We start from the raw sequence: 23,516 nt of genomic DNA, 5'->3' as shown, positions 1-23,516 counted from the left end.
GTTTGAGATGTTTTCTTGTGAATTTAGGATAATTGATTGTAATGTCCAGGCTAGCTTTTAGAGGATCTTGGGACCAGCCCGAGTCCTTGACCAGAGGCTGGTCAAAGATAGAATGTCTATGTTCCAATCCTTCTTTGCCCTTAAATATCTTATTGTAATTACATCATTACAGCATACTGATTATGTGTGAACTTAGAGAAACATTATATCACCATGCTAAATACTAAATATATATGTAAACTAGAGAACCTTTATCTCCTCAATTCCATTGAGTTAATACCTTGTTTCAAGTATACTTCTCAGGAGTTCAGACTCTCTACAATTGGTGACTTTTTTTTTTTTTTTTTTTACTAATAGCTTTTTATTTTTCAAAATATATGCAAAGATAATTTTCAGCATTCACCTTTGCAGTGTTTCAAATTTTCTCTCCCTCCCTCTCCCTCACCTCATCCCCTAAATAGCAAGCAGTGCAATACAGGTTAAATGTGTGCAATTCTTCTAATCTTATTTCCACATTAATTATGCTGTGTGCATACACACACATATCAGATCAAAAGGAAAAAAGACACAAGAGAGAAAAAAAAAAAAAAAAAAAAAACAAGCAAACACCACTACCACCACCAAAAAAAAAAAAAGAGTGAAAATACTATGCTTTGATCCATATTCAGTCTCCATAGTCCTTTCTCTGAATATAGATGGCTATTTCCATCACAAGTCTATTGGAATTGCCTTGAATTATCTATCTCATTGTTGAAAAGAGCCAACCACATCTATTAAGCTGATCATCAGTCTCATTCTTGCTGTGTTTTCTTGGTTCTTGGTGACTTTTTATTTATATTTAATATAGTATTTAACATTTATATTAATGATATAATAATGTTATTATATGTAAATAAAATGTTTATATATAAAAGCATAAATATTACATATTATTATATATAAGTATATATTATATATAAAGCAATATATTATAATATAATAATATATAATATATACACATATACAATATACACAAAAAAGAAATAAAATGCATGTCTTTAAAAGAATTTTACAGATTTTTCTTTGTTTTTCTTCCTTTGTTATTTTTTTAGCGTTCCAGGAATAACCATTGCTACAGATATCATTTGTGGTTTTCCTGGAGAAACAGATCAAGATTTTCAAGATACCATGAAATTGGTTAAAGACTATAAGTTTCCCAGCCTTTTTATTAATCAATTTTATCCACGACCAGGGACTCCTGCTGCAAAAATGCAACAAGTTCCAGCACATGTGGTAAGCTATCTTTCTCTTTTTTTTTTTTTTAATCATTCTTTAAAATGTTTTTTGCCAGTAGTTGCAAAATTTAACTGAGACTATCTACTTTTATGAATTTATAATAGCAAATTTATGAAGTATGTATCATGGAATTTATAAATTGAAAGAGAACTCTTTGGTTCAGAATAAAACAATAACAAGAAGGCATTTTGAGAATTAAATCATTCAGTTCTCTGTCATTCAGCAATTGTGCCAAAAGAAAACCTCAAAATGTTGATGTTTAAAGTCAAGATTTATATTTTTAGTCTAGCATATGGATCTTTAACTTAAAAAAAGTAGTTCTTTTACTGGAAGGGAATGCAAAAGTTGTGTTTTGTGTTTCCCTTTGAGATTAATTTAAAGCAAGAGATACTCATACCTCCTCAGTATCCTCCTTCTCTGTGAGTTGTCCCTCCTGATTGTAAGATACAGGACTATCAGAGAGCTCCTCTTAGATACTCCATTTTAGCACAGAGCTCAATGCAACCAGTCTCATTATTTCATACCTGACTACAGATCTCCATAAAGCCTATTCTTTCCCCATTTCTCAGTTTCTTCTCATGTGCTATCTTCCTCTATTAGATTAGAAGCTCCCTGAGGACAGAAACTAGGTTAGTTTGGGGTTTTGTTGTGTTGTGGTTTTTTTTTTTTTTTGTTGTTGTTGTTGTTGTTTTTTTTTTGCCTATCTTTATATTCTTAGGGTTTAGGACTATGTTGAATATGTCATTCATTCTGTCAGTCCTGACCCTCAAATATCACTGCAAGGCAGACTTCTATCCTCTGCTATCTCCCAAAGCCTGTCCAAGCTTCCATGATACTATGTATCTATCTCTTTCTTTACTGTTCCCTTTTTCCTTTTTCCTTCAATCTTTCTCAACATCAGGGTCTTTTCCAATGGATGCCTAATAAAACACTTATTGACTTGACTAGTTTTAATCATTGTGTTCCCAAATATAAATCCCTCACCATTATGAGTTTAAGATTTGTAGGACTTCTGAATTCAATCAACATTTGCAAAGTATCCCTTATTTGTTATCCGCTGAGGAAATGAAGACAAAAATGAAGTAATACTTATTCTTAGCAAACACTTTGCTGGAAGAAAACAACATAGATTTATAGAAACTTGAATATGTGAGAAAAAGCACAGTGCCCTGGAAATGGTCCTTAACTTAAAGTCTGAGGGTTTAACTTCATATCCTAACTCTTCTATTTATTATCTGTGGGACCTTGAGTAAATCACAACCCAGCCATTACCATGCCACCTTGGTTCTTTCTGTGCTCCTCATCTCATACAAAAACACATTTTGTGCTTGGGACCTGCGCTCAGAGAAATGTGCTCTCAGAACCAAGCTGCTATGCCACTTTTCAGTTATCATCTCCAAGCCATGCAACAGTTTCCTTCATGTGTAGGCTTTCTCCAAAATTGCAATGTAAGTTCCTTTACAATAGAGACTATCTTAATAACTTGTGTTTGCATTCTCAGTACTTAGCACAAGGCCGAGATTTAGTAAATATTTAATAATTGGCTTTTTATTTGTTCACTTCTTTTCACTGGACCTCAGTTTTTCCTATGTAAAGTGATATGTTTTAACTCAGGGACCTCTAATATCCCTTCAAAATCTATAACATTGATCATTTAATGATTTGTTAATATATAGTCATTTGAGGGAGAATTCAACTAAGAGTGGTAAGAGATAAAAGAAGGCTCATAAAATATGAAGTATTTGAATTCAATCTTAAAAAAAAGTTAAGGTTACAGAAAGAAGAAGTGAGAAGGAAGAGTATTCAGTTGTCTCTACATAAGGACAAAGGAATAAGATGTAAGATTATTCATTCCTCAGTCAATGTTGTTTTTCTTCAATCAAAAAGAATCAAAATAAATCAACACGTCAATGTCAGTATGACTGTAGCTGATCCGACCAATACAAGCTCAGAATATTGTGTCATAGATTGGGCACAGATGCTCAACATGAACATTTGGAATGAAGATGTCTCTTAAGTTTGTGCATCTCATATTTCTTTTGAGCTATCACAATTCTGCTTTGCTCTTACAGTATAGTGCCTTCTTTGACGCAAGTATATCATGTTGGATGTTCTATTGCCAGTGTTTCTTTTGTCTCACAATCAGTTAAAAAGTTCTTCAGAGAGACCTTGAGAGTGTCCTTGTATTACTTCTTCTGACCTCTATGTGAGGATTTGTCTTTTGTGAATTCTCTGTACATTTTTAGGCAAATGTAGATGACTAGTCTGTCAGAATTGAACATTCTGCAAAGGAGTTTGAATGCTTCGCAGTTCAGCTTGAGAAAGGACCTCAGTGTCTGGGACCTTGTCATGTTGAGTGATGGTCAGAAACTTCCTAAGATAGTGCAGTAGAAGTGATTCACTTGGTACTGGTTTACAGCCCAGTTTTCAGGGACATATAATAATGAGATAAATAAACATGTTTATACAAGCTAAGTACAGGATAAATAGGAAATAGTCAATAGAAGGAAAAGAATTAAGAGTGGTTAGGAAAGACTTCCTGTAGTGGGTATAATTTCAGTTGGGACTTGAAGACAACTGGGAAAGCCAGGAGATGGAGATGAAGATGGAGAGTTACAGCCAAAGAAAATATCCAGAGCTGAGAAATAGAGTGTCTTGTCAATAAAACAGCAAGGAGGTTATATGAGTGGCTGGATGAGTATGATTAAAAAGTAGGGGATGGAAGTGTAAGATGTAAGAAGCCTGGAAATGTAGAGGAAGAATGGGCTATGAAAGTATGTGAATGCTAAACAGAGATGATAGGGAGCCACTGGAATTTATTGAGTAAAGGGGTGACATGGTCAGATCTGTGCTTCAGGAAAAATCACTGATGTTAGCTAAATGAAGAATAAATTAAAATCTTGCACAGACTAACCAGCAAGCTATTGTAATATAAATATATGTGTGAGATGGTGAGATCCTGTACTAGGATGATGACAGTAACAGAAAAGAAAAGGAGGCATATTTGAGAGATATTACAAAGATGAAATGGATAGACGTTGGCAAAGATTGCATATGGGACTTAAGAGATAATGAGGAGTCAAGGATGATAGCTTGGTTGCAATCCTGAAGACCTGAGATGATGGGGGTTGTCTTCTATCATAATAGGGAAATGAGAAGAAGAGTTTTGTTTTGGGCATATTGAGTTTGAGATTTCTGCTGGACATCCAATTTCAGGTGTCTAAAAGGTAATTAGAGATGCAAGGTTGGAGGTTAGCAGAGAGGTTAGGGCAAGATAGATAAACTTGAAAGTCATCAGTCTGTAGTAATGGAATCTATAAGAGCTGATGAGATCACTAAATGATGTAGTGTAGAGGGAGAAGAGAAGATTGCTCAGGACAGAGCCCAGGGAGATATTCATGGTTAGCAGACAGGACCTGGATAAGGATCCAGCAAAGGAAACTGGAAAAAAAGCAATCAAATAGGGAAGAAGACAGTGTCTTAAAAAAATCAAAGAGAAGAAATATCAATAAGAAGTGCATCAATAGTGTCAAAAGCAGCAAAGAGATCAAGAAGAAAGAGAGTTGAGAAAAGACCATTGCATTTGACAATTGAGAGATCATTAAATTTGGAGGGAACAATGCTGATGGAATGAAGAGATTAGAAACAGGATTGTAGGGGTTAAAAAGAAAGTGAGAGAAGAAGAAAAAGAAACACACCTGACCTTCTCAGTGAGTTTAGCCACAAAGGACAAAAGAGATGAAAGATAATCATTAATGGGGATGAAAGGATCAAGTCAGGGATTTTTTTTTTTTTGTTTTATTTTGTTTTTGTATTTGAGGATAGGAGAGACATGGGCATGTTTGTTGTCAACAGTGAAGGAGTCAATAGAGAAAATGGGGATATTAAAAGTAGTTCTCTCTTGGAGAAGACAGTATGGGTAGTTTGCCTTGGTAAAGAATAGGGCTATGTTTTTCTGTGAGACAGTTAAAAGAGGAGATTATGGCAAAAATAAACTGAGTGATATGAGATCTTGAAATGCGGAGAAGAGGGATCTCAAAGCAAATGGCCTTTTTTTTTTTTTTTCCCTGTAAGATATAAGGGAAGATTTTCAGCTGAGAGGGGAAGGGAGAACCATTACGGACAAATTAAAAGATATAAAAAAGCCTCTGTAGAAAAGTTCTGTAGTGATTTGGTAAGAAAGTTGTAGAAGAATAATTTAGCAATAGTGAGGACCTAGTTGAGAATAATATAACATAAATTTGTAGTAGATACATTTGGAAAGGTATTGTGATTTTCCCCACCTTGGTTCAATAGTTTATGTATAGGAGCAAAGGTATCAGATGGTGAAAGTTATCCAAAACTGAAGCTTGGAAATGCTATATGACAAGGGGACCAGGGACTCAAAAAAAAAGGACAGAATAAGGAATCAAGGGTGGGAAAGAGAATGGCTAGAGCAGTGATGATGGACTGGGAGAGAATTGAGAGGTTAAGAGATTATAGATCATGATGTGAAATGAAGAGGAAGATTTTTAAGAAAAAGCAAAGAAAGAGGTAGAAAAGCAGTAGATTATGGTCAGATAAGGGTATTTCAGAGTTCTTGAACACGGAGGCGATTTTTGTAGCTGATGACAAAGTCAAGAGTTTGACCATCTTTATTTATTGCTGAGTTGACCTGGAGGAATAGATTATGGGAAATGAGTAGATTGAGGAATTGAATCATCAGAGTATTTGAGGAAGAGTCAATATATCCCCTAGTATGAGAGCAGGAATTAGGGAGGAAAGAAAAATTGTAAGCCAGGTACCAAACTCATTGAGGAAGAAAGGAGAGTGACCTGGATTTTTATAGACAATAGCTAACTGGATTTTCATTGGATGGAAGATATGAGTTGCATGAATCTCAAAAGAAAAGAAGTTACATAGTAATGGAAATAGAGTGAAGGAAGAACAATCAAATGGCAGTGGGAAGCAAGTAGTATTCCAACTCCCTTCCTTACTCTGTGATTTGCAGGGATACAATAAGATAGATAATAAGAAATAATACATTATGAAAAGGATGACCAGGGAGCCTGTGTCATCAAGCGGGAGCCAAGCCTTAATGATAACTAGAAACCAGAAAGAGTAAAAGAAGAAAGATTTAAGATGGTATAAATTTGTTGCCTATAAAACAGACATTTCCAGAGGACACAATGACATGTATAACATTTGATTGAGACTTTGAGTTTGGAAAATTGGGAGTGACGGGCATAAAAAATCTGGTGGTAGGATTGAAGATTTAAATGATGACCTATAGGCTTTCAGAATTACTGGAATGTGTAGGATATAACCAGGAATAAATATGTTAATCATTGAGTAGAAGGCTCCACTCATCTTCACAAAGGAGGCTGGAAATCAAATAGAAGACATGCACAGAGTAAAAATGAAGACACGCAAGATAAGATGGAAAGTCTCATTTTAAAGCTTTTCCTCCAAAGACTTAAATTATGTTAGATATTGCACAGGAAGAGACAGAAATCAAATGTGCAGAGCAGGAGATGATGGCCCATTCCCCATCAACTTTCCTCTTCCTACTCCTTCAAGAGGTGAATAGAGATGAAATTGGAGCAGCAAATAAATTAGTTTGCCTAGAATAATATAAACTCAGTCTAGAAAAATAAAGCAAGGCAGATAATGAAGAGTTTTAAGTATGATGTGGTAATGGTTGTATTTTATTCTAAATGCAGTCAGAAAGCTTTCTGTGCAAGAGATTGAATGAAACTGTGCTTTAAGAATATTAGTTTGACAGATGTTTGAAAAACATGGATAAAAAAGAGTGAATTAGGACAAGGAGCCCATTTAAGAACTTAATGGACTAGTTTCAATGAGTAATAGTGAGGATATAAACTACTATGCTTTTGTTATAATTAGAGTTCAGAAGGATATAACTGAGAGAGATATGTTATAAAGTCTACAAAACCTGATAATTATTTAGATTTGCAGAGAGGGGAGAAGAGTCAAGAATATCTGAAAGTTAGATGTGTACATTTGGGAATGACTAATATAGAGCTGATAGTTTAGTCCATGGGAACTGAAAGGAAGTAGCTGGATAGAGAGCATCCATATCAGAACATTTTAACTTCACCACACTGAGGGGCAGGATATGGATGATAATCTTTCAAAGAAGACTGAGAACAAGAAAATAGCTAACAAGAGATGTCAAAAAGAATACAAAATACAATGGAAGAGAGAATATTGAGGAATAGGATATGTTCAACAGTGTCAAATGATGTAAAAAATTCAAGAAAGATGACTAAGACCATTGGATTTTACAGCTAAGAAATCATTAGTAACCTTGTAGAATGCAGCTTCAGTTAAATAGCACTATCAGAAGCCATGTTCCTAGGAGTTGAGGAGTGTTTGAGATATAAGAAAGGTAAGACAAGGAATCTCCAAATAAAACTTTTATCTGAAGCACTTTTAGGTAGATTTTCTTATCTAATTTATTTTTACACCTAAAGAGATTCTTTTTTTCTCCAAATTTTTTTTTTTTTTTTTACTAGTTTGATTAAGCCAGTAAGTATCTATTAAAAATCTATCCTCTATCTGGCCCACTACTAAATCTTAAACATACAAAAAAAAGCAAAAAAATTTTTCTTACCCTCAAGAATCACCCATTCTAAAGAGAAAAACAACTTGCAAAGAATAATTATTAAAATAAAATAAATATAATAAATCATATAATATATAACTATAATTATATTTATTAATAGAAATAATTATTAATAATCCTCATTAATTTAATCAATTTATTTTATTTTTATTTATATATAATTAAAATTAATAAAATTATTAATATTTAATAGATGATATAATTATAATGATAAATAAGATATATAAGATAATATAATAAATAATAAATAAAATAAAAGTAAAGTAAATTGGAGGAAATATGAGAAGGGATGCTAACTAGCATCTGACAGATTTGGGAAGACCTCTTAAAAAAGAGAGAATTTTAGCTGACATTTTAAAGAAGCCAGAGAAACCATGAGGTGAAACATTCCAGGTATGGGGGGGATAGCCAATAAAAAATATAGACAGTCTAAAGATATAATATCTTGTTTGAGAAGCAAAAGGAGCTATGTTTCTGGATTACAAAGTACATGGGAAGAAAAGTATAAGAAGTCTGGAAAAGTGGGAAGGGACCAGGTTGCGAACGACTTTAAACATCAAAGAAAAGTTTTTTTATTCAATCCTGGAGGTAATAAGAAGCCAATGGAATTTTTCAAATTCAGGGAGATATTGTGGTCAGATCTCAGCTTTAGAAAAATTACTTTAGTAGCTGAGTGAAGGATAGACCAGAGTGAGGAAAGGCTCAAGACAGAAAAAACAACTGAAAGGCTATTGTAATAGTCTAGGTATAAGAGAACAAAGACCTGCACTTTGATTGTTACAGTGTCCAAGGAGAGAAGTAGACATATAGAAAAGAGGTTCTAAAATTAGAATCAGCAGTAATTAATTACTCTTAATAGACTCACTAAATTGCTTCAGAAATAGGCTCTTATGAATAGTTGAGTAATTCTCTTTTTTTATTTTCATTTTTAGTTATGCTGAAATTTTTTTCAGCTTTGCTTTATTTCCATTTCCCCAAGAAATTGTCAAATCTAAAACTAGAATGTTTCTAGTACTATATTTTCTAATATTCACAAATATATAGATAGCAGATATTCTTTGGTCTTACTCTCCCAGAGCAAAGTCAGTTGTATTTCCCCCTCAGTATTCTAAGATAACTTGAGGGGTTTAGGGTATCTTCTTTCTAATGTCATTGGCTCAGATACTGTATGTGGTCTCCCTTTATTAGCCTTCTGTGATTAGCACTCCATTTAATCACTTAACAGCAATTAGTTTTTACAGGTATGCTTACTACAAAGAAAGGAAATAGAATATGTATGACATGGGAGACAGACATAGGAGTGCTCAGTATAGCGCGCCCTCATCAAAGAAAGTGCTGTGCTCTATGAGCAAAACAGAATTGAAGTAGTCCAAAGGAAATGCAAAATACGCAAAATTACAGAACCTACCCCAGAAGTTCATAGGATAGACTATTGGACAATTTGTGTCTAACCTGTGGTAAAACATCCCGAGCTCATATTGGTCTGATCAGCCACAGTCAGACATACTGTAACTCAACTCTAACACAGTGATGTCATTTTGGTCTTCTTGAGAACCAAAGACAACCACCACCATTACTTCAAGGATATAGCAATTATTGGTCATTTGGTTTTCTCCTTTTTAATTAAATAAGCTCCTGGTTTATTTTATTTTATTTTTTAAGTTAAAATAAAAAATTTTTAAAAGCTTTTAATTTTATTCATTAATTCAATGAATTATTATTGATCTTTTCTTTGATTTTCAAGGGTTTTGTACTTGTTCTTTTGGTTTTTTGTTTGTTGCTTTTTAACTGCATACCTAATGTGTTAATTTCTTCTTTTTTTCTTTTGCTGACAGAGTATTTAGAAATATGAATATTTACAGCTAAGAAATCATTAGTAACCTTGTTACTACTTTAGCCTTATTTCCAAAATGTTGCTCATTTTCCCAATGAGATTTATTTATCATTCCTATGATAGTTCATCACATTCATAGTCACAGTTGTGATCACTAAGCATTTCCCTCCACACCATTCTCTTTAAACCATTAATTCTTTTGAAATGAATTATTTAGTTTTCAGTTACTTTTAATCCTTTCTTCCATATATCTTTAAATAATTTTGTTGCATTGTGAGTAAAGCATATGTCTAAGACAACAGATTTTTTTCTCCAGCTTTTTATTTTACTTTATACCTTTATATTTCATCTTAAGTTTTTTGTAAATAATGTGTTGTTAAACTCTGTTTTTCAATACAGTCTGCTACCTTCTCCCTTTTTATGTATGAGTTTATCTCATTCATAGTCACAGAGTTATCACTACTTCCCTACATGCCATTCTCTTATATATTTTTCTTCCTTTGTTCTCTGCCCAATTTTTAAGAGGATCATGGGAGAGGAATATGCTTAACATTTGTGTCCTATGCTTAATGAAATCAACTTAATTTCTTCCTTTCTTCTTTTCCCCTCATCCAGATTCCAGTCACTGTTCTTATTTTTTCTTTCTTTTTTTTCCAAAAATTTCTTCATAATTCCTTGTACAAACATATATATATATTCCTTCTACAAACTTAGTGTGTTTTGCTTATGACTAATCTTCCTTCCCCACTGAATTTCATTAATTCCATAACCCTTTCTAAAATTTACCTCTTTTCTCTCCCTAATTCCTATTTCCTTGATGTACTGAATGTATCTGTACTGAAGTGTGTGTGTGTCCACTCTACAAGTGTACCTGTTCGCACAAGCAAGCATTATCCCCCTTTCTTCAAGTTACATGAAAATGAGGCTCAAGTAATGTCTGCTCCTCCCACTCCTTCATTTGTATATACTTCTGCTTGCTTATCCTCATTATGTGAAATCACTCCTTTCTGTATGGTATCCCTTTTCCTCTTTCTTTCCTTCCTTTTTTGAGGTCTTCCAAATATAACAAAAACACTCCCACTCCATATCTTAATTGACTTCACTTAATGAACCCTGAGAACAATACAGGCTGAGGGCATGCTTAAATCCTTTCCTCCTCCCCAGTTAGAATGTAAACATGATCTTTTAAAGTACTTTCTTTTACTTGTATTACATGTTTGTCTGAATTCTTACATTTGTATTCAAAAGGTCTTCTCAATTCTGGTATTTTCAAAAGTAATTCTTATGGTCTTTCAATTTTATTTTTTAAAAAAGTTTTTTTTTCCCCCTTTGGAATTTTTTAAAATCAATTTCTGGTATGAAATAAAATTTTTCATTTTAAATCTATTTCTCTTTTGCTTATTGAAATTACACATTTTATCCTTTTTGCTTCTTTATATTAGTTATTGCTAATCTGGTATAATCCTGACTCTAGTTCCTTGGTACTAGGTAATTATTTTTCTGGCTGTTTGTTATAGCTATTTTCTTCTTTAACTGGATGCTCTAAATTATGACTATGATAATACTGGGAATTTTTTTGTTATTGTTTTTGTTTATTTTCTCTCCAGGAGTAGACAACTAGAGTCTTTCTATTTTAATGTTTTCTTCTTAGGTCAGAGTTATAATTTTACAGAGGCCAGAATCTTAGTCAACAATTCAGTTCTGTCATCAGGGCAATAATTTTTCTGTTTCTAATATTTAGGGGTAGTTTTCTTTCCTGATTTCTTGACATATTATATCCACGTTTGTTGGTGATAGTTTTAAAGTAGTCTAATGATTCTTTAATTATCTTTTTTTTTTAATCTGTCTTCCAGATGAGTTGTTTTTTGATATGAGATGCCCTATATTTTCTTTTACTTTAAAAATATTTCACATTATGTCATGGAGTAATTTACTTAGCCTTGGTCCACTCTAATTTTCAGTGTGTCTGTTACTGAGCTGTTATTTGACTTTTCAAATCTTCCAAAGCTCTCTTTTCCAATTTTTTCCCTTGGCCATTTTCATTTTCTTTATAATTTAAACAAAACAAAACTTCGATTTCTCCTAGGAATTCCAAATGATCTTCTGGTTAAACTTATTTTTCTTTGAGGCTTTCTTTGTAGGTATTTTTTTTCCTTTTAAAGTTTTGTTTTTTAGTTCTCTTCCTCTTTCAGGTGTGACGAGAATCCCTGTTAACATAAATACCGCTTTATCTTCTTTTTTATTAACCATTCTTCTGATCTTCCTTTCCACTTTAGAATTTTAGATTATGCTAAGCTCAAAAAGTTAAATTGGGCATACCCTTTGACCCAGCAGTGTTTCTACTGGGTTTATATCCCAAAGGGATCTTAATGGAGGGACAGGGACCCACATGTGCAAAAAATGTTTGTGGCAGCTCTTTTTGTAGTGACAACAAACTGGAAACTGAATGGATGCCCATCAGTTGGAGAATGGTTGAATAAATTATAGTATATGAATGTTATGAAATACTGTTGTTCTATAAGAAACAACCAGCAGGGTGATTTCAGAGAGGCCTGGAGAGATTTACATGAACTGATGCTAAGTAAAATGAACAGAACCAGGAATGCATTGTACATGGCAATGACTATACAATGATCAATTCTGATGGACGTGGCTCTCTTCAACATTGAGATGATTCAAACCAGTTCCAATTGTTCAGTAATCAAGAGAGTCATCTACACCCAGAGAGAGAACCATTGGAACAGAATGTGAACCATAACATAATATGGTTATTTGCTTTCATTTTGTTTTCTTTCTCAGCTTTTTTTTTCTTCTTGATCTGATTTTTCTTGTGCAGCAAGATAGCTGTATAAACATGTATATATATATTGGATTTAACACATTTAGCATGTATTGGACTACCTGCCATCTAGGGGAAGAAGTAGGAGGAAGGAGGGGAGAATTTGGAACAGAAAGTTTTGCAAGGATCAATGCTAAAAAATTACCCATGCATATGTTTTGTAAATAAAAAAGCTTTAATTTAAAAAAAGCATTTTAGTTATGGACAGATACTGTGCATTTTGGCTTCTTATAACCCTGACCTTTTTCAAATGAGTCCTTGTCACTACTTTTTGGGAGGAATTGAACACTTTGTTCTTCAAGGATCACAGAAAAGACTTAGACCTACTAATTTCCAACATGTTCTATGTGGTCTAGTTAAAGCCATAGGGTTATATTTGCATATTGAGACTTTCTTGGCTCAGGAACCTATTATTTTATGCGACACAGCTGCAGGCTTCCCCTTAGGTATTCCATAGGTAATTCACTTCTTGAAGTAGAGTCTTTTAGTAATCCAGTTCTGGGATCAGAGTGAATACCCTATGAATCTGTTCTGAATAAAAGAGCTGAGTCTGAAAGTATTATCCACTTGTGTTCCATAATTCCTACCTCTTGGGATGAAATGAAGACTGTGAGGTTTTTTCCCCCCTTATATTTTTGTTGGAATTTTATAGGTAGAATCTTGGCCATACTTCTTCCTTCTGTTCTGTTATCTTTGCTTGTCTCACTATGAAAATCACAGAGATCAGGATAAGATTTCTTCTATTCTGACTCTTTGTAGAACATTTTTTTTTTATAATTTTTAATTATTCTCTAAACTCTGTGATTTCATTTTTCTATTATTTCCCTCATCTGATACTATTAGGATCACAAATCTCTTGGGTCTTATATCTCTTAGGCAAATTAGGCAAATATCTCCAGGTCCCTATTTCCTTAAACAAAACAAAACAAAGGAGCTGACTATATGATGATGATGAAACTTTTACCCTCTGTCTATCATGGCCCTTTATTCTATGTGAATAAATAGTTAATGGTAAGTAGAGAAAACTGAAAATACTGTCATTTTGTTCTAATTTCTCCCAGAAATACATTGTTGCCTATTCTCCTCTGTCTCAGTACAGGTATGGTAACTTTGTTAGGAATCATTTCTTTTGAATGTTTGTGCTTTTTTGTGAGTAATTGGTAAATCACAAATTTTTCTCAATTCAAGAATCCCTGGGCTACAAATAGTCAATAGGAAGCTACTCCCAGAACAAGTTCAAAGAACGAGGATGGTACTACTTGAGAACCCATAGATGGTGCTTATGTGTTTCTGAATATTACCTTTTCATAAACATTTAGTCTTAGAATAAAAAGAGTGAACATGGAGATAACACTTTCTGTACTGACTCCACATTATATGTGCTTTAAATGATTTTCATTTAGTGATGAACATCTCAAATGGTAAATTAAATTGGACTGAGCTTTTGAAAAAGTATAAAGAAAACCTTTAGGGGAAGATACTCCACTTTGATACTTGTTTTTGAACTTTCTTTTGCCTTTTTCTTTCCTTGTATTGAATGCTGGGTTTTTCTTTAATATCAGATGCACTATGAAAACCAGTGATAACAAGTTTCCCCTCCAGACAGTGAAGAAAGTAGTAGAAGAATATATGAGATAAGTTTACTTGGACTTATCTTAGACAAAGAGAACATAAATCCTCTCTTTTGAAAACTCATTTTTATTATTTTTCTACTGATTTTTGTTTCCTTTATGGTAAAGTCTAGATGAGCCGCAAAGAAAAGTGGAAGACAAATACATAGAAGTCATTTATATTTCTCATTAATATAAGATTAAAGTTATAATATTAAACTTGAATTTATTTGTACTATCATCATTATCACTTTAATAGTGGGTCTGCTTTTGGAGGAAGTAAATTCTAAATGACATTCCTGCTCATTCATGTTCCCTTTCTCTCTCTCTCTCTCACTCGCTCGCTCGCTCTTGCTCTCTCTCTCTTTTTCTCTCTCCCCTACATACATACACACCCTGCTGTGATTGCTCTGCTTATGATACACCCACATTTTTCAAACAGATAATGAATTATAAAACTTTTAAAAATAATTCTCTATATATTTTCCTAACGCAACTTATCTCCTGTTATTCTCCTCTATCCATTCTTTCTCAGTCTCTTTTGCTGCATCCTCATCTAAGTCATACTTTTGAACCTTGGGTACTCCATAGGGTGCTTCCTTGGACTATCTTCTTTTCTTCCTCTTTACTATTTCCCTTGATCTTATAAACTTCCTTGGCTTCAATTATCATCTCCATGCTAATGATTCTCGTATCTACTTATCCTGCCCTAACCTCTTTCACTGCCAGCTTTGCATTTCTAACTGCTATTAAGTCACACTGAATTAGATGTCCTGTAGACATCATAAACTCAACATGTCTGAAAATCAAACTCATTGTATTTCCTCAAAATCACTCCCTCTTATGAATGTTCTCTCTTATTTTTGTGTTTTTCTACTGTTCAGAGCACCATCATCATCCCAATTCTGTAGATTAGGTGTCGTCCACAGCAATTCACCATCTCTCTCTTATCCTTCATATGCAACTTATTGCCAAGATATGTTGATCTCACTTTTGCAGTGTTTCTCAGATATGTTCCCTTCCCTCTAATACTGTCACTGCCCTGGTTTAAAATCCTCATCTCAGATATGGACTATTTCAGTAACCTTCTGGTTGGTCTCTGTATCACAAATCATCCTCTATTCCAGAATATCTTCAACTTAGGTAAAGAGTAGGTCTGACCATGTCACCCTCTTTCTCTGTGATGTAAAGACACTGGCCTTCTTGCTGCTTCTTGCATGTATTTTCTTTGTATCCTCATGCTTAACAGAGTACCTGGTACATTGTAGGCTTCTAATAAATGCTTATTAGATGACTGACTAGACACTGCATTTTCAACACAGACATTTTCACTAACTGCTTTCCCATAAAAAATGTTTTTTGAACTATTTTATTATTCCTAGTATAGTGAGCGAGAGACAGACAGACAGACAGACAGAGATAGAAATAGAAAGAGAGACAGAGAGGTGGAGGGGATAGCCAGCTCAAATTTCATAGCACTAAAATTTATAAAATCCTTTTCTCATGACAACCCACAAATATTCTTGTGATCCTATTTTTGTCCTCAGTTTCTTCATCTGTAGGGTGAAAATAAAACCACTTCACAGGACTGTTGTGCAGAACAAATGATATCATGGCTTTGCATTGCTTAAAGTGCTACATATATATTATTTATGTTCATTTTTTAAAAACTAAACATTGCCTAGTACATAGAGAGCTGTTGTAGAAGTCAGGAAGACCTGAATTTAAGTCCCATCTTTGATAACATTCTGGTTGTGTGACTAGACACAACGTCCCAGTGCTTTGAGGCAATCTGTTCAACCATAAATTAGAAAGAATGTGCCAGGCTTCTTTATTAGAGGGCATTTCTTTATCTGAGAATTCTCAATACCAATCAAGTTTAAAAGGTTTAGTCTCTGACATTATTTTTATTACCCTAATTTTACAGGTACTCAAGTCACTGATAAGCTATTTGGCCAGGGTTACACAACTAATCGGTATCCCAAGTCTGCTCTTTTAAAACAATGTTCTCTGAGAAGGGAACAATTATGAAGTCTGGAAAATTGAGATCAAATGGAATTATACATGTAAATAACTTGATAAACTATAAAGCACTATATTTCAGTAACCAATTAGCAAATATCTATTAAGTATCATCTATGTGCCAGGCATTCTGTTAGTTGTTAATAATTGCTGTGAAAGCTATGAGTAGAAGGAATTGAAAGTGGTGTAAGCTAATATTATAAAATGCTGGTTTTCGGGGACTTACTTTGAAGCAATTTATTAGGGGTTTTATTTAAAACAATTTATTAGGAAAAATTAAAGAATGTACTTCTTTATATTTGTTGTTGTCCAGTCATGACTGACTCTTTATTGCCACGGGGGTTTTCTTGACAAAAATACTGGAGTGGCTTACCTTTTTCTTTCCCAGGGAATTAAGGCAAACAGAAATTAAAGGACTTTTCCAAGGTCATACATGTAATTAGTTTTTGAGGCTTTATTTGAACTCAGATCTTCTTGACTCCAAGTCAACGGTTCTCTTTTCTGAGCCATCTAGGTGCCTCACTTCTTTGATTAACTGGAATTTGTTATCCCCAAAGAAGTATGCAGTCATAAGAACGAATAGGTTAAGAAAGAATTGAGAAAATTCCATAGTTCATAGATCAATGATGAAAAATAAATTAGTAATTAAAAGGATTTAAGAATTGAAAATGCCACTTCAGTGTTGCTGTGTGAGGAAGGCACAATGGCATGTAAGATAATGAATTCCAGAAGACAAATATGTTTGATCAAATGTAAAAAAGAAGAAATATCTCCTAGAATTAATACCAACTCTAATGTAACACCAATTCTAATGCAGGATTTAATTATCAAACTGTCTCTAAGAGAAGAAGGTTCAAGAATAGAAAATATTCTTGCAATGTTTTTTAAAAAGGTGAACAAGAAGATATCAGCAGCTATTGACCCATATGCTTGCTTTCTCATCTTTATAAAATGTTTATGCTCACATCAAAGATATCCTAGGGAACAAGCAGGCCTCTGGATATGATTTTTTACAGGAGACCACGTCTTTAAGGTTACATAATAGAATGTAAGGAATGCAGGATATAAAATCTCACTGTGCTTATTGATTTTTTAAAAAGCATTTGACTCTGTAACAAAATGCAGCCTTGAATCTACTTCTTAGAAAAGATGTCTCCTCTACAGACTTTAAAATCATGAGATTCTAAAACATATGTGAGCATGGAGATAACTAACAATTCAGCCTGTGTCAATATTAATCAAAGCACGTAAAAGAAAGAAATATTCATGTGAGGTGCTTGTCATTGCCAAGGAAGTATCCTGCACACAGTCCAAATAAAAGAAGTTTCTATAAATGGTCCTAGTCACAGTTAGTGTTGTTCTAATCATAGGCAATCAAATTAATTAATAATCATATATCAAGCACTCACAGTGCATTGTGCTAGAATACTATCTGCTCTGCATTTAAGTGCAAAGCAATGTAAAAGAAATAAGACTAAACATCCAGATGATGAAGACAAAAAGAGGAAGAAAAAGAAAAAGAAGAGGAGCAAAAGCTGATACTTCATGAATAAGGAGCTAGAAAAGGCAACTGGTGAAATTAACTTTTAAACATCTGTGTCATGGACATAAATTCCGCTTATGATTAAGGAGAAGGAAGAGATTGGTTTAGATCATATTTGAGAAATTATGCTGTTCCTTCAGAGATCATAGCTTTCCCACTGTAACAAAAGTTCATCTCTTTGACACTTGTGCTCTTAGAAAAAATTCAGATCCAGGAAGATTTTAACGTAAGTTCTGCTTCTGATACTAAAGGCTCTGAGATATTCTCTAAGACTATATGCTAACCTATACTGGTAAAGAGATTAGACCCCTACCAATGCCACGTGATACAGTGGAGTAAGTTCAAATCTAGTTTCAGACCGTTACTAGCTGTATCACATGCTGGACACCACATAACCTCTATCTGCTTTAGTTTCCTCATGTATAAATTGGAAATAATAAAAATACATACTTCCTAGAATTGTTATGAGAACCAATTGAAGTAATAATTTGTAATGCATTTAGCACAGTGCCTGGAGCATGAAAAACGCTTAAATACTTATTATCTTCTCTTTCCCAATTATTACACTAACAATTATACATGAAATATGGAAACATTTAAAGGATGAAACAGAGAAAAAATAACATTTTTGTCCTAATTTTGTCCTTTAGGGAGTGCCTAGAATTTATTGTATAGTCAGATGTGAGATTTATGAAAATATTTTTTTATTATTTATGAAAATAATTTTGACAACTATGCAGAAGATTACATGAAGAAAAGAGAGAACTGAGTCACTGAGACATTTGGAGGCTGCTGCTATATTGTAGATGACAGGTAGTAGTGGTCTAAACTAGGGTGGTAGCTGTGTGAATGGATATAAGAGAATAGACCAGAGAGATGGGAAGGCAGAACTAATAAGGTTTGTCCCCTCACTGGATAAATGACTATATGGTGAGAGAGAGAAAGAAATTAAAAATGACACCAAGGTTGTAAATTTTTACAATAAATTTAAGGAGGTCGATTTTTGAGGGAAAAAAAGGTTAGTATAATGCCTAGGGCCATGTTAGAGAGCCTATACAAACATAATCAAAGCATTACAGAGGAACTAGTTGAAGTTTATTAAATAGAGATAAATCATGTTCAGAATAATTGTGATAGGAACTTTTTATCAATGCTCAGTAATCCAGGAGCAAGAGCAAAGAATTTGAATAGGTGACATTACCTAATCCTTACCCAAGATTGAAGATTAAAAGAGTGGCAATGATTGCAGTGTTAAAAACTGTCATTCTCTATCTCTTCTGCCCTTTATAGTAAATCTCCTTAAAAGGACATCTACTTTATCTCTTCTCACTCTCTTAATCCTTTACAATCTGGCTTCCCACTTTACCATTCCAACTGAAATTGCTCTATCCAAAGATACTAATGATCTCTTAATTGCCAAATCCAGTGGTCTTTTTCAGTTTTCATTTTCTTTGATTTCTCTGCAGCTTTTGAAACTGCTGGTCATTCTTCCCTTGATGTTCTTTTCTCTCTAGATTTCAAAAATATCTCCTACCTATCTGACTGTATCTTAGTTGTTTCTTTTGTTGGATACTCATACCGATCATACCCTCTATTTGTGGATGTGCCTAAATGTTCTGTCCTGGACCTTCTTCTCTTCTTTACTATTTCCCTTGGATAATCTCATCAGCTCCCATGAATTTGATTATCATCTCCTTGCTAATAATTCTCAAATCTGCTTATGCAGGCCTAACTTCTCTGTTGACCTCCAGTCTTGCATCTCCAACTGCCTTCCAAACATCTTAAAACTGGATATCCAATAGATGTCTTAAACTCACCTTGTCCAAAGCAGAACTCATCTTCTCCCTAAATGCTCTGTTCCCTCCTACTTTCTTTGTTGCTGTAGTGGACAACGCTGTCCTCCCAATCCCTCAGACTCACAACTGAGGAGATATTCTGGATTCCACACTATCTCTCACTCTGCCTCCCAGAGCTAATCTGTTTCCAAAGCTTTTTGATTTCACCATTGCAGCATCTTTCAAATGTATTCCTGTCTCTCCTCTAACACTACTGCATTGCCTTCATCAGTTCACACTTTGATTACTAAAGTAGCCTTTTGGTGGCTCTGCCTAGCAGATTTCTCCCCACTTTCAATCCATTCTATTCTGTCACCAAAATGATTTTCCTAAAGCCTAATAGGTCTGACCATGTTACCCCCTCTCCCTACTCAATAAATTCTAATGATTTCCCATTACCTCCAGAACTCTTCTGTCCTACAAACCACTTCATAACTAGTCCTCGACCACCTTTCCAGCATCTTTGGCCCTGCAGCTCCACAACGTACTCCTTAATCTTGTGATACTGATCCTCTGGCCATTCCAACAACAATACATTCTTTTCTCAGTTCTATGAATTAATATGGCTTTGTTAAATCTGAGAGAATAGAAAAAATTCAAAAGTCCAGAAATATTGAGGAAGTTCAGTTAGAATGAGAGAAGTAAAAAGTCCATGAGCTTGTAATTGAAGTGAAGTCCAGGAACTAGGAATTTTAAAAGTGATTCAGTTACAGAGGATAGCAGTGAGAAATGATCCGAGTAGGACTGAAGTAAAGTCACTCAAGTAAAGAGAAGGTGAGAGATCAAGATCATCATTCTGAATATTGGAATTGCTAAGAATGATTTAGGGGGAAAAAAGACTAAGGCAGGTGCTAAAAGTAAAAAGATTTAAAAAAAAGTAAAAGAGGAGTGTTTAAGAATAGGGAGAGACTGGTATAATTATAACATAAACCTCAGAGGAAAAAAAAATCACAGGTGATGGGAAAATAGCCTTGTTCCACAAATGCAATGAAATGCAAGAAATATACACACTTCATGCTCCTGACTCTGAATCTTGGAGAAAGTGATAAATAGCTTCCATCATGGAATGTTACTGGAGATGTGATATACTTAGGAGAAAGTTGCATTTCAATCAGAGGAACTAAAATGATGCAGTTGAGAAAATTTAAAACATTTAACAGTTTGTTTAGATGATGATGGCTTCAATGGTTATAGAAATGGGGACTTAGAAAAATGGTAGGATAGGATTAAAATACATTTAATGAGAATTGTGACTGAAACAAATGACTTTATTGAATTTACAGCTAGCAATGCCCGGGTCAAGCAACTTGGAGTCACATAAAAGTTGCTAGAAACGAAGTTATTTGAAACACTAGGAAGTTTCTACAAAGATAAATCAAAGAATTTCTTACTTACAAGGACCTCAGTGGACATCTAGTCCAACCATTAACCACAAAGAAACACATCTGACAGGGGGTCATTTAGCTTTTGTTTTACTATCTCCCATTAGTCTTCAGGAAAAAAACTTACTGAACTTTTGGAAGGAGAAGTAAGACTGTTATATATAGAATGAACTCATCATTACCCAGGACAAGAAAGAAGAAGAAGCATGCTTTGTGACATTCCTGTTGATATCCTCTCTTTTCTCCACCCTATTGCAAAGCTCATTTGGCTTTTCTGAATTATAGCTCTATATGAAACAGGAATCCCAGGGATCTAAAGGGTAAACTAGTGATACACAGTAGAGAAAAGGAAAAAAAAATCAAGTGTGTAGGTAGAAATCAATAAATATAATAAGAACATGTATAATTATATTAACTAACCCAAACTCCAATTAGAATTTTCCAGGTGGGGAAGGATCTTGGAAACTATCTTGGAAATTTCTTTTTTTCCCTAAAGAAACTTAGTCCAAGAAAGGTGAGCTTTGACTAAGATCATAAAGCAGGTAAGTGGCATATCCAACCTGGGAATCCAGGTCTTCTGACTATCAGTCTAATATTCTTTCTGTTATACTAGATACACCAGAGTATAAGTACTTTGTACGATTAGATTGGAATGGGAATGCACTCATTCAGGACATTTTTCTCTTGGGAAATACAGTGTGAGTTCCAAACAACTTATTTACAAAGAAGCTTAGAACATTCAGATACCAGGGAATTATCTGTGTTAACTTCCATGATGTGGTATTACTTTTTGTCACTTTTTCATGTGTTGAACACTAAGTAATGCATTTTCCTTTGTTTCTCTGACTCTGTGTAGTATTATAAATCATAGTATAGCTTCTCATTGCCACCTGTTTTGACTGTTACAAACACCTTCTATATTAGCTTTTAACTCTTCGAGGGAAAAGACAACCTTTCATTCTGTCCTGGTGTCTCCCTACACTCTACTCCACTTTCACTATCTTACATATTTAGTAGATATTTAATAAAGACATGATGAATTGAATTAAGTTAAACATGTGTATTTCCATTCTTTCTTCCTTCAATAGTAGCCTTGACTCAGAGCCCAAACAGCACCCTCTACCAGAGGGAACTAGCTACACCCACCACCCTCCACCCCAACCTTCCCACTAAGTAATAGAAGAGCACATCAGGAACCTGTGCCTATTTGTCTTGTTGCTGCTTTATCCCTTTCTCAAGGCTTCATTTCAAATTCCTCCTACCATCTGTCTCCTGCATTCCTACTTTCAAACTGTTGGCAAAAGCAAGAAAATGACACACAATCATACTAACTGACAGCATAATAAATTTGTTATCCAAATTAAACCAATCCTTCACTTTAGCAAAGCAGCCTTTAAAAAAATTCCTTCTTAATTGATTCCCTATCTCTTTCCCCTTATACTGTTCTAAAACATGTCTCCCTAAGCTTCCCATACTTTTTTCTTTCCTCCTGACCTCAGCTGAGAGTCTTGCCTTTTAAGTTATTGAGAAAATTGGCTAGGTGGTGCAGTGGATAGAACAGCAGCCCTGAGTCAGGAGGATCTGAGTTTAAATCTGGTTTTAGGTATGGAACACTTCCTTGCTGTGTGACCCTGGGCAAGTCACTTAACCCCAATTGCCTCAGGGGGAAAAAAAAACAAAAAAGGAATGTCACTGAGAAAATTGAGGCATTTATATCTACAATTTCTCCCCTTATAGTTTTCTCATAATATTTTAACATCATTCTTTACTCTCTCTTCCTTTATCCTAATATCTAAGTATAAGGTGGCTCTTCCCCTTGTCTTGGCCAATCTCTCTACATGTGTGATTGATCTCATTTCCTCCCTTATTCAACAACTTAAAATCTCAACCACCTTTTCTCAAATCTTCAACCTCTCCCTTGTTGTTAGTTCCTTCGTTTTACTGCCATCAAATAGGCCCAAGTTTCCTCCACTCTTAAAAATCACATACCGTAACACTCTAATCTTCACTCTCATCCTTTACTTCTCCTCTGAGTTGTCTGCACTTATTACCTCCACATTGTCTCTGCTCATACCTCAAACTTTTGCAATCTTATTTCTGCTTAAATTCCAAAGTTACCGGTGATCCCTTAATTTCCAAACTAATGGTATCAAATAGGATGACCTCTTTGTAGTATTGGCACACATTTTCCTCTCGGGAGATTTAAGATACTTCTCTCCCAGGGTCCTCTTCCACTTGTCTAACCACTTGTCTGGCCATTCCTCCATTTCCTCTGCTGCCTCCTCATTCTTTTCACACCCTCTAACTGGGGATGTTCCCCAAGGTTCTGTCCTCCTCCCTCCTCTCTTTCACTACACTCTTCTCAGTGTCCTTTTCAGTTTCTCTGAGTTTCTGTCATCTAACTCCAGGATCTCCTTTGCGCTTCAGTCACATATTACTTGTTGGACATTTTTAAACTAGATACCCTAGAGACATTTTCAATTCATTATGTCTGGAAGAAACTCTTTTTGGTAGTGTATGTTTCAATCAATAAATCAGTAAACAAGCA

General features: G+C 34.4%; 1 protein-coding gene across 2 annotated transcripts in view; it reads left to right on the top strand.

The window, feature by feature from the left end:
* CDKAL1 (CDK5 regulatory subunit associated protein 1 like 1) overlaps positions 1-23,516 on the top strand; it is a 647,858-nt gene that overhangs the window by 452,382 nt on the left and 171,960 nt on the right. For both annotated transcript variants that reach the window (XM_051970620.1, XM_051970619.1), the window contains exon 12: positions 1,092-1,272. In XM_051970620.1, coding sequence (XP_051826580.1) covers positions 1,092-1,272 — 181 coding nt within the window. The remainder of the gene's footprint in view (positions 1-1,091; positions 1,273-23,516) is intronic.

The sequence above is a fragment of the Antechinus flavipes genome, chromosome 1 (genome assembly GCF_016432865.1).
Source record: "Antechinus flavipes isolate AdamAnt ecotype Samford, QLD, Australia chromosome 1, AdamAnt_v2, whole genome shotgun sequence".
Classification (NCBI taxonomy): domain Eukaryota; kingdom Metazoa; phylum Chordata; class Mammalia; order Dasyuromorphia; family Dasyuridae; genus Antechinus; species Antechinus flavipes.
The sequence above is the reverse complement of the archived record's forward strand: the minus strand, read 5'-3'. Positions and strand labels throughout refer to the sequence as shown.